Genomic DNA, 12,455 nt, shown 5'->3' on the forward strand with positions numbered 1-12,455 from the left:
CAGCGCTGAGGCGGCCTCTCTCTCTCAGACCGCCGAGGCGCCGTCCGGGCCTTCAGCCCGCAGCCCGGCGGGGTCACGTCCCACCCGGCCCCTCAGGCCCCGGCCCGCTCCTCAGCCGCGGGAAGCGCCGCTGAGGGACGTTTCCCGTCCCCCCCCCCCCGCAGTTCCCCGGGCGGTGATCGCGGCCCCCGGGGCTGCCCGGCCGGAGCCGCCCGCAGCGCTGCTCTCCGGTCTGAAACTGAGGTGGGGAGGGGGGAAAAAAGATCAAAAGGTGAAAAAGCGATTAAAAAAATAAAAATAAAAGCGACCGTTTGGCTGCAGTTCTCCCCGCTTCCCGCTGTCTAACGGGTAAAGGCACTGCGGTTATCTGGGCGGGCGCTTATCGGCAGCCGCCCGGTTGGCCCGAGCATCAACCATGCCTCAGAGTGACAAAAAATGGACCTCAAATCTGAAATGGCTTGATTTTTTTAACTGTTTCTTTGAGACGATAATGTGTTTACCTCTGGGGCAAAAATGGGTTGGTGTAAAAAAAAAAAAAAAAAACCTAAAAAAACCTAGTATTTTTTGTAACGCCGTTGTTTGAAATGGTGAGGTGAAGCGACGCCCCCGCTTTGTTTGGGAGATGCCTTTTGCCGGGCGGCTTTTCGAAAAGTCGGGGCGGCGCTTGGGGAGAAGCCGGAGTGTGTGCGGGCGGGGGGGTATATGGAGAGCTGCCTGTCCCCCGGGCGGGCGGCAGAGGGGAAGGGGGTTTCACACCCCTGGGCAGGCGTGTGAGGGGTCCCTGCAGTGGCTGGAGCTGTGTCTGCTGGAGGGAAGAGGTGTCCTGCTCCCGGAGAGCCGCTGTCACACACGGCTGTCACACACGGCTGTCACACACCGCTGTCACACACCGCTGTCACACACCGCTCCTGGCCGCCAGAAACGGGCTGGGAAGCCCTGATAGAAAACTTGCCTTTTCCCCTACGGTGTGAGTGCTCATCTGGCACCGTGATGCTGCCCAGCCCAAGAAACCCACAGTATCAAATCCACTGTTCTGTGCCCCTATTTTCCCCCCATTCATTTTCCCATTAAAACATTTTTTAACCGAATTCACTGTTCTGTGCCCCTATTTCCCCCCACCCCGTTCATTTCCCCATTAAAACATTTTTTAATCCAAGAGGGAGAATAAAATTGGAAAAAAAAAATGTTGGAATTATTTTCCATCTCTAGGTACCAGATTGAGTAATTGTTCTGTTGTGTAACGCAGAGAAAAATGGAAACTATTTTTCTGTTCCCACTGTCTGTTCCTGGCAGAAGAATGTTCTGATAGCAAGGAACTGTAGCTTTTATATTTTTTTTGTAACCCGGGCAGTACAGAATGTTATTATGGAAGAGCAACACTAACAATATATTGTTAAACTTTGGGTCAAGTGTGAACTTCAGAAAGGTAACTAGTAACTATGTAATTTTCGTTTTGATGAGTGCCACCTTAAGTATCTGTTTAGCAGGTGTTTTTTTTTCTCCTGGTTAAAAACACAAAGTAGCTCAACAGAACTTTGAAACAACCAATCAACATTGTTGCTGATTGAACTTTGTGGGTTGAGGACACAGTTCTACCCTTTTTCCTGATGTTGGGTGCTTCGCTGAAAAGGATGTTGTTGTTTTTTCAATGAAGTCTTTCAGATGCCTGATGTTTTAATTCACAGGGAAATGACCTGCACTGGCTGGCCTGTGCCTTGTACGTGGCTTGCAGAAAAGCAATTCCAACTGTGAGCAGAGGGACAGCCGAGGGAAATTATGTATCTTTAACCAGAATTTTGCGCTGTTCAGAACAAAGGTAACTTTTTCCTAATTTTTAAACACTTACAAAATCTCAAAGACTGCTTATCAGCTTGTGAAATTTAGAAATTGAGAACAAAGGCTAAACGTCTGTCTTGTTTCCTGCTTTTAAAGATGGAAGTTATATCACTGCAATCTTTGTGTTATAGCTCATTGCCACAGAAGTAGGACAGCTCCATTTGGTCATTACTCTGCTGTAAAAATACTCGTTTTCAAAATCAGAGATTGCCTTCCCCCTCTCAAAGGAGAAAGAAACCAGTCCCTGAAGAATAGTCTATTTTTGAAGAATGTGCAAATTGCAAGCTGCTCACTGCAGAAACCATTTTCAATTGGCTGTGAAAATATTCATACTTTTTTTTTTGTAAGAAGACTTCACTTTTCATAGCTTTATGAAGCTGACATGATGTCAGAGTCTGATAAAGAAATTTGTATTGAATATTTACATCCGTAAAGCAATGAAGAAAAACTTTCTAAAACAATTGATTTTATTTATTAGCAACCTAATGTACTAAATTGTAACAATTTAGTACATTAGCAAAAAAAAAAAAACCACCTTCTTAAGCAATTTTTCTCCCCATCACTTTTACTGTTGGAGCATTGCTGTTGGTTTAAACAATAGAAACTTGTTCCTTTAGAAACTTTCCCCTCCCTCCCACCCCCAATCAGAAACCCAGGGAGTTCAATGTGGATAAACAGTTTCTGTGAATCTACGCTATCAAAGACTAATACCATTGAAAATGTAGGTGTAGATAAAAGAGAAAAATAAAGAAATAACTGAAAGCCTAATTTATGAAGTGAAATTAACCAGAACTTTGGGTTTTTTCAATGCTTCCTTAGCATTGTAGGATTCAGAGTTTGTTCTATTTAAGTTCATAAATGATTCAGAAAAATGAGGGAAATCTGATTTTAGAGTAATTTGAGTGTTGGAGCTGCTTGTGTCTTTGTGAAGAAAAGCCAAGAACTGTGAATATATAGTTCTCGTGGTCATCAGCTGAGGATATAAAAATATTTTGTAAGCTGTCTGAGCTCATCCTTGTTAAGGGGTGGAGGACTGGCTCTGGGTACCGTGTCACGTTTGCAATACTGCCATTTTATCGGTAGTTTGGGAAGTAGAAATTGCACTTTTGTTGTAAATAAAATGTATAGTATGTTTCTGGAGAAAAAAAAATTACAAACAAAACCAACCAAAACAAAACTGTCAGATCTAACCCATTTGGTATTTTCAGCTTGATCGAGTTTTTTAACAAGATGAAAAAATGGGAAGACATGGCCAATCTACCCTCCCAATTCAGAGAACGAACCGAGAGATTAGAGAGGAATTTTACAGTTTCTGCAGTAATTTTTAAGAAGTACGAGCCCATTTTTCAGGACATTTTCAGATACCCTCAAGAAGACCAACCTCGTCAACAGAGAGGCAGAAAACAGAGGTACGTTTCTGTTATGACCGGGCTGATTTTAGAGTATTACTATTACAGAAATATAATGAAGTTGTTCAGTTGTTTTAGTTGTGGTTTTGATTGTATTTTGACAGTAGTTCTTTATAATATTGGAGTTGGTCTGTCTGTCTGTGCTCACAGTGATTTTTGAATCTTTTTTCGGCTTGTCAAATGTGCAGAGTGCAGGAGATCCCAAAGCTGTTTCTATGATTTGGGGGACAAGGGGAAGGGATGAGATTAAAATAAGCCCATAGACGAGAGAAATAAGATAAATATTAATATTTCCAAGATGGGAAAGGTTGGAAAATGGAATCATTGTACTATCAGTACAGCCTCAGTAGCTCACAGAACAGCTCAGCCCTTTTCACTGCCTAGTAATTCCCACACTTCTCTTCATAGACCAAGATCTTTCAGATATTTTACTTTATAAAAGAAGCTTTGTTTCTTTGTTACTGCTCATATTAGAAGTGCTGTGAAAATTATGTGCTGGCCTCCTTTTCTGGTGATTTTCATCTCAACAAGATTTTATCTGTTTGTGCCAGCACTTAGCATGGATCCTGATGTCTTGTGGTAGTTAGTAGTGACTGATTTATTCCCGTTCATTATTTCTTTCATCTTCACTACTGTGAAGTGCCATTGTTTGCTTGCTTTTGTGGTTTGTTCAGGTTTTTAAAAACTATTTTACTTTATTTTTTCTAATATTTACAGGCTAGATCTTAGGGGGTTTGTTGGGCTTTTTTTTTTTTCCCCTTGATATCCTTGTGACCATAATTTAGGGACATTTATAATGAAATGTGTTTGAATCTGTAATAAAAACAGGGCTGGAGAATGCAAAAGGTGAGTAAATTGGAATTGGACTACAGATGGAATAGATTCTGTATTGACATGGATATTTGCATGTAATGTTGAAATTAGAATATACTGCATATATAATTCTTAGTAGAAGAGTAAAGCCTGCTAGTTCGTTAGCTTGGATGGTAAGGTTTGAAGTAATTTTAAAGATTAAATTGGAAGGTGATGATGATACTAATTTTTCTGTGAAATGTGTGTTAATTTTGACATTTAAAGCCATTCTTCGCATAACCTGATGGAGGATGGGCTGTGATATACGAAATAGCACTTCCAGGGATACATTATATGGAAACAAGGAATGATGTGGAGTTATAAAAATTGGTGCTACAGGAGGTTGTATTGTTTTGTTTTAAATACACACAGTAACTACTGGTGCATTGTTTCTGATTATTATTTTTTTTTTTTAATAAAAATTTGGATGAGTTGATTACTCTGCCAAGATTTTTCTGCTACCAAGAACACAAACCGAACTTACTGACCAGAAATGTGAAAGTAGGAAGGAGATTTAGGAAACTCTCCAGTGTGGTGTGTGTGAAGAAATAACAAATCCTTAATAGCTGCAAAACTTTAGATTTAAAATGGGGCTTCATGAATGAGTTATATTTTATTTGAAAGCATTTTAAATGAAGACCATCAGAGGAATTTTGTTCTAATAAACATAAAATATATTCCAAAATTCTGTATACTATATAAAATCCTATACAAAATGCTTTACATGAGTACATAGATGATGTTCTTGTGGACACACAGTTCTGAAAATGTTGCCTGTACCAAATATACAAATATTAACCTGCTGTGTAATGAGTTCCTGCAAGAACACACATATGTGCTTATATTACTCACAATGCTTACAAAGATGGAGTTTCAGCACTGACTCTTGAACTGTTTCAATTGACTATATGTACCATTTATAGCAGAAATAACATTTTCAGCAGATTTTAAATTGAGATATTTACCTGTTCTTTGCAACTAAGATCAAAATTTTGCCTTAAAATAAAACATGTAAGCCAGCCGCGTTTAACATTAAATTTACAGTAATTTTTTGCTCAAGTCTTGGCTACTTCTCATGCTGAGTTGGTCTGCTGCAGTGACATTTGAATCATTACATGCAGACTGAGACTGGGGTTCCACTTGTGTCCACACTAAACCAGCGTGCTGCTTTATTACCTTTCAGTAATAAGGGTAGTCAGGTTTTTGTGGGAAGGGTTTAAGATTTTGGCCACGCAATAATAAAGCTTCATTTTCCTGTAGAATGATCAAATGTTGTACAATGCTCTATCAGTGTTAATTCATTTTGCTTACTGGATGTCTTCTTGCTGTATTTTTCCCCAAAAGGCGCCAGCCGTGCACTGTGACTGAAGTTTTCCAGTTTTGTTGGGTGCTGTTTGTTCATGCAAAAGGTAAGAGATTTGAAAGGGACTGAATACTGCAGACCTGGTTTTGTTAGTCATTATGTTATAGTGGTCCTCAAACACTGAAAAGGTGTGGGCATTTCTGAATTGAGAAATGCCTTTGGAGAAGAGACCTTCTCAGAACAGCGCTGCTTTATTACCTTTCAGTAATAAGGGTAGTCAGGTTTTTGTGGGAAGGGTTTAAGATTTTGGCCACGCAATAATAAAGCTTCATTTTCCTGTAGAATGATCAAATGTTGTACAATGCTCTATCAGTGTTAATTCATTTTGCTTACTGGATGTCTTCTTGCTGTATTTTTCCCCAAAAGGCGCCAGCCGTGCACTGTGACTGAAGTTTTCCAGTTTTGTTGGGTGCTGTTTGTTCATGCAAAAGGTAAGAGATTTGAAAGGGACTGAATATTGCAGACCTGGTTTTGTTAGTCATTATGTTATAGTGGTCCTCAAACACCGGAAAGGTGTGGGCATTTCTGAACTGAGAAATGCCTTTGGAGAAGAGGCCTTCTCAGAACGGCCTGAAGGAACCTATTCTGTTTCATTTCCCCAGCTTTACCACATTTCTAAGGTATGTTATAGGTCCAAATAGTTTGGTAGCTTTTATGTAGAATATTTTTACAAGGTTGCTAGTATTGTGGAGCTTTGTGCTGTAATTCCAAGGGAAAAAGTAGCTTAGGATTTTAATGTGTTCATATTTAGATCTTGTTGTTATTAATATAAGGTACATATGTTTACTAGGAACAAAAAATATTTAAATTCCTCCTAAGTTTCCAGTAACACTGACAATATTTAATGAATATTTTCCTACAACCTAGTAACGGTTCCTAGTATTGTGGAGATTTGTGCTGTAATTCCAAGGGGAAAAGTAGCTTAGAATTTTAATGTGTTCATATTTAGATCTTGTCGTTATTAATATAAGGTGCATATGTTTACTAGGAACAAAAAAATATTTAAATTCCTCCTAAGTTTCCAGTAACACTGACAATATTTAATGAATATTTTCCTACAACCTAGTAAAAAATTATCATAGAAATCCAGGTGTGAATACTTTTATGCTAGTATCACAGATAGTGTTGTAATTCTTTTGGTAGCCTTTTTGCCCCCTGCCTTTTTAAACAATGAGGATACAGCAAGGTGTGCACATGCCTGTCCTGAAGGGTGATTTTCTCTCGTGTTTTGGACACAGCAGTGTATATATAAACAGCTGAGTGTCCTGATGACTCTGATTCCTTTGGGAGATGTAGAGGGATCCTCTGTCAATGTGTGCCTGCAGAAACAATGCAACGAACAGACAACATACTGCAATGTATATATAACCTTTATCATAAGAGCAGCCTTAAAACTAATAGAATAGTAGAGGATTTCTCCCAACTGAGGGGAGAAAAAGCCGTAGGAGGGACCAGAATTAAATCCTGATTTTGGGCTTAAGTCTGTTCAGTCATACCACATATAATCTAAAGACTTTCTTCATTAAACATGGGTTTTAAAGAGTTTCTGCTTACCTAGGGCTTGGCCAAGTACTGCTTGGGTGAGCCTTCACGGGGAATTCTGTATAAATCAGATAGTGGTTTGAAGAAAATAAAGCACAGGTTTCTATTCCTCACTGAAGTCCATTAATAATTTCCAAGACCTTTTATACATTTTCATAAGAAAACTAGTAGAAGAAAACTAATAATTTATTTCTACAAGGAATAAAAGGAATTTTGTTTTGGTTTTGAGGTGTGTGGTAGGTGTTTTGGGGTTGGATTTTTTTTTTTTAATTTAAAAGCAAAGTAGTGTTAGGATTCCTGCAGTGTGCTGTGAGTTCCTTAATTGGCTGCTTTTGAGGACAGGACAGAGCAGTCTGTCACAATATTGAATTGTCTGGCACTAATTTTGTTCTATGCAGATTAACCTTTCGTTCTCACTGTGCCACGTTGCAGGGGGTGCCAAGAGCTCCCTTTTGGAGAAGTTCCTGGCAGTATTCCTGGGCTGTGCCACATTGCAGGGGGTGCCAAGAGCTCTCTTTTGGAGAAGTTCCTGGCAGTATTCCTGGATCTCACTGTCACATCTTCTTACAAAGATGGAGAAGTGTGTGGTGTTGCACGAGTGCTGTACTGAACACTGTATCTTAACGTGGAAGATGCCTTTTTCCCCTGGGCTGCAAATTCCACTCTATAGGGAAGGCAAATCTTTCCTAAACAAGTCTGTTGCTTCCAACCCTGACACACAGTATGAATTTCCTTTTTTTTTTTTTTTTTTTTGGTCCAGATTAGTGCTCTCAAGTAGAGTGAGGTATCTCTTCATATGCCACTGAGTCCAGAGCAGAGTTAGTGCCGTACTTTATTTCCAGGCAGTCAGGACTTCACTTCTTCAGCACAGTTGGGCAGCTGGAAAAGTAGGTCAGTCTGAAAAACAGATTTTTCTTTTCCCTGCTCTAAAATCCTCCCTTCTATGGGTAGATTGGACAGTTGATAAGGTGCAAAGGGACTTCAAGAGTCTTTCTATTGCTGAATTATTGGTTAATATGTTTGAGTAACTGTATCATCAGATAACTACATGTTAATTGGCGAGCAGTTTCAGACATGCAAATTAACTTTGTAGAGAATACCGTGCTGACAACAGCCAATTCAGTTTCACAGGAAAAAGGAAAATTTCCGGTAATTGTAGATTGTAAAAATCTGTGACTAGTGGTAGATTTATTAAAGTGTGGCAGCACAAAAATGTAAACTAAATGTTGACCATTTAAGGCATTAAATACTCATGTGAAGTTTTGTTCAGTGTGTTTTGAGGGCTGGCAGTAATCCTTATCGTGGCAACCGCACATCAGTGGCAAGTTGAGGCTTGTCTCTGTGACATTTCTGTGGGCCTGAGGGTCATTGCCTTCAGGTTCACAAATGCAGAAGACCAGATCTTGCTCCTACCTTTGGTGTACCCTGCAAAGGAAGGTAGTGGCTTTGTTTGGAGATACTGCAGTTCTTGCATGCTATTTGTAAGAATTTATCTTTAAACTCTCTATCTTGCCCTTCTTTCTTTCTTTAAAATGAAAAAAATCATCTTTCTGCTGTGCTGAGATAACTATTTTTCATTACTTGATACTAGGCTGGGAAAGAAGGTCATAAGCTATTGTTTGAAATGTCACTGACAAATCATTTGGATGGAATTACTGTCAAATTAGGATTATTTTTGACTGTGCTGACAGTGGGGATTGCCATGTTGGACTTCATGGTTATGAAAGTGAACTTAAGTTATGAGAGTTGCTTCTTTAAGATTATTAGTGATTAACATTTTGCTGTTGTATTTAGGACTTTTACTGCTTTGCTGTGAGCCCTTAACAGTTTGGAAATAATTGATAAGCATGTGCAGTTAATACAAGTTTCATGTAGGCTTCATTATTTTAAATAGTTCCAATTATCTGCATTGAAATTATTTTTCTTCTAACACAGAATCAGAAAATTGAATATAAATTTGAACAAACTCGCACATTACTGGTAGAAAATAATTTAGGCAAAATTTGAATCACATAGATTTTCTATAGATGTGTTCTAGGTGAGTTTATTACTATGTGATAGATTTCTTCAAGTTAAACTTTATCTTCATAGTGGGCTCAGATAAGTGGTATGGAGCTTAAATTTAAAAAAAAATAGTAGAGTTATGAGTATTTAAAGAGTGACAGAAAATCATGCTGTCCATATAAATTAATGGAACTTTGATTTAGGGTATTAATTAAAGATATAGGTTATTTTACAACACTGTTTTTAGCTATGGCCATTCCTCTAAAGGAATATCATAACCCTCAGTAAGTTCAATAAAAAGTAATGAATCTGAATATAATCTTTGTGAAAGGTGATAAAAGAGTGAAGAGATTACAAAGATTATTTTCTATGAGAAGATGATAAATAAGAATACATTAGAGGTATATGAAATATAGCTACATTATAAACCAGATCAGAGATATGCATTTTAGCTCTTCAATAAAGCACAAGAGAAATGTATTTTAATATTTAATTGAGTTAATGTTTTATTAAGTGTGTGTCTGTTTTAGTACCTGCATTTATATCCAGATATTTATAGTCTCCAAAGTCTGTGTTTCCACGACTCCGCTATTGACTGTAATACAAATCTCAACAGTTTCTTGATTAAAAAAATTTAAATTGATGGTAATTTTAATTATTCTTTTCTGTATTTCTAATATTGAAGGTAACTTTCCTATGATCAGTGATGACCTGGTCAATTCCTACCACCTCCTGTTGTGCGCTTTGGATTTAGTGTACGGGAACGCTCTCCAGTGTCCCAACCGCAAAGAGCTTCTGAATCCTCATTTTAAAGGTATGGTGAAAGAAAACTATCTGTCTTTATCCAAAGCCTGCAAGAGCTTCTAAGGCTGCTGAAATTAGTGTGAATTTATATGGCAGGGAATAAATTGAATAATATTGATTTTAAATAAGTGGGAATTAGTATTTTCCTTTTAATTTCTGATGTAATTCTTTCCAGACACAGACTGCATTTCCAGTGCTGAAGAGTATTCGCAGTTACTGTGCAGTGGTTCAGATGGGAACTGGGACCATTATCTCAAATTTATTTGAATAAATTTTATAGTTCACAAGTGTTTGATTGCTTTTCTATTAGAAACTGCTATTTTAAGTTTTTATCGCTAGATGTCTATTTTTTTTAAATCTGTGACTCAAAATTGGGTTTTGATAACATTATCAATTTGAGGGGGTATTCTATAATTAATAATTCTTTAAAGAGAACGAATTAGTTTACCATTTTAATTTCACACTACCTAGACTACACATCATAGAATTTAAGTTTAATAAGAAGATAGGATATGAATTTGCAAAATTAAATAATTTTATTATGTAATATTAATAGAAATATAAAAATATATTTATATATAAAATATAATAATGTTAATATAATAATATTCTTAATTGTAGGTCTACCTGAAGACTTTCACAGTAAGGATTATAAAGTATCATCAGATCCTCCCTGCATCATTGAAAAACTGTGTTCATTGCATTATGGATTAGTTTTAGAAGCAAAAGGCATAAAGGAACATTTTTGGAAGCCATATATTCGGAAGCTTTTTGACAAAAAGGTTTGGTGGATAGATTTGTAATGTAGAAAAATTTCTCCTTACACATTATTTCAAAGTCTTTTTTTAAGAACTGAAATGCCCATCCTCTGTTCTTACCTGTCTTACAGCTTCTGAAAGGAAAAGATGAAAACCTGACCGGATTTCTAGATCCTGGGAACTTCGGCGACAGCTTGTGAGTCTCTGGATTCATGGTTGGGTTGTTGCTGGTGTCCCCTGGGCTGCCATGCCCTGGCACTCGTGTTACTGCCTGTATCCTGACAGTAACACCAAGGAGCTGACTCCTGTATTCGTTACTGTTTACACAGTACTTGGTGTTTAAGCTCCTTTCTCTGAGCTGGGTTGGTCTGAGGCACGTTTGAAAGAGGAACGATTTTTCAGGGTGGTCTGACTTCATCTCTGCTTTTATTCTAATGTTTCTATGTTGCCCCAGGTTTTGTTGCACATAACCCAACGTGTTAGTATGAGAAAGATGTGGGAGTGCATTGACTGAGTGGGAACTGGGAGGGAAAAAATGGGTTTGGTGGTATTTTTGTCTTAATAAACCTAGAGATGCTTATAAAAACCTAGAGACGCTTATAAGTAGGACTTAGTTTCTTATAAATGGTATGAAAATGGTTAAGTGTAGTTTATGATGATATGATGCTGCATAAGTTTTGAGGTGTTTCCAGCCAGTATTTGATTATGTTCCACCTGCAGCTATAGTACATGGCAAGCCAGTGGATAGAATGGAAAAATAATGTCCTTGCCACTTTCCTGTTTTAAGATACTGTAGATTTTAAAGGAGCTCCAATGCTCGAGTTAAACAAAGTTGTGAAGCAGAGTTCCAACGGGCCAGAAGTGTGTTCATGGAGCCAGGAGGTGACCAAAGCCCTGCCTCACTCAAGGGGGGTTTGTATCTGTCTTTCCCTTCCCGTTGCAGCAAAGCCATCAACAAGGCCTACGAGGAGTATGTTCTGTCGGTAGGAAACCTCGACGAGAGAATATTTCTCGGGGAGGATGCGGATGAAGAAATTGGAACTCTCACAAGGTGCTTAAATACAACTTCAGGAATGGAAACGGCTGAAAGAGTCCAAGTGAAGCACAATTTGCAGCAGCACTTTGACAGGGTCAGTATGAGGTGGTGGGTGATGCTGATTTTCTGTGGGGAGTGAGTTGAGTTGGTCTGTGTCTGATGAAGAGAAGCAGCTACTGAAAAACACCATCTTTATTGTCTGAGGTGACCTGGGAGTGTACACAGCACAGCTGAGTTAGATTTTTGTAATTTATTTGATATATTGTTTACCTTTGGCGTTCTTGGACACAATTTCTCCATGCATTTGGGTTTTCATTGATTAAATCCAGTATAGAGAATATTTAGGTAATTACCTAAGGAGATATCTGTAGGTAAATCTTTAGGTGAAGATTTTCAGACCCAACAGAACAGGCAATTCCCAGTGGCTGTTTGGCCAATGATGAATTGTCCTGTGACTGTTGGGGGCATCTTCCCCTTCCCTCACACCTCTGTCCCAAACACAGAGGGGTTTGTTTATCTCATGCAAAGCCACTCAGCGCTTTGCTTTACACATAGTTTTATGTTTCTTTTTCATGGAGAGGCTTCAGGTGTCAATATTACATCTGTTTATTCTGTGAGTTAAATCTGTAGGGGATGGTTTTCACCTTGCTTGCCTAAAAGCACGATATATAGGTTTGCCTTTATATATGACTAATAAAATAGCATAAAATATAGTCTTTGAGAGGCTAAAGAACATGATATGTCTCAGAATGATAAAGTGAAGACCTGTAAAATGATCAGGGATTTTGTGCGACTAGAGCAGCTTTTGAAAATCAGGCACTGGCTCTGCCTGCAGACATCTATCCCCGTGA

General features: G+C 38.3%; 1 protein-coding gene across 2 annotated transcripts in view; it reads left to right on the forward strand.

Annotated features, from left to right (window-relative positions):
- Positions 1-1,664: 1,664 nt before the first annotated feature.
- The window catches only part of RBL2 (retinoblastoma-like 2), a 32,639-nt gene continuing 21,848 nt past the window's right edge, over positions 1,665-12,455 (forward strand). For both annotated transcript variants that reach the window (XM_014942509.1, XM_014942510.1), the window contains exons 1-7: positions 1,665-1,816; positions 3,045-3,245; positions 5,442-5,506; positions 9,692-9,820; positions 10,432-10,592; positions 10,700-10,764; positions 11,512-11,698. In XM_014942509.1, the coding sequence (XP_014797995.1) occupies positions 3,067-3,245; positions 5,442-5,506; positions 9,692-9,820; positions 10,432-10,592; positions 10,700-10,764; positions 11,512-11,698 (786 nt within the window). In that variant the 5' untranslated portion in view covers positions 1,665-1,816; positions 3,045-3,066. The remainder of the gene's footprint in view (positions 1,817-3,044; positions 3,246-5,441; positions 5,507-9,691; positions 9,821-10,431; positions 10,593-10,699; positions 10,765-11,511; positions 11,699-12,455) is intronic.

Source organism: Calidris pugnax, unplaced genomic scaffold (genome assembly GCF_001431845.1).
Source record: "Calidris pugnax isolate Ruff unplaced genomic scaffold, ASM143184v1 scaffold28, whole genome shotgun sequence".
Lineage (NCBI taxonomy): Eukaryota > Metazoa > Chordata > Aves > Charadriiformes > Scolopacidae > Calidris > Calidris pugnax.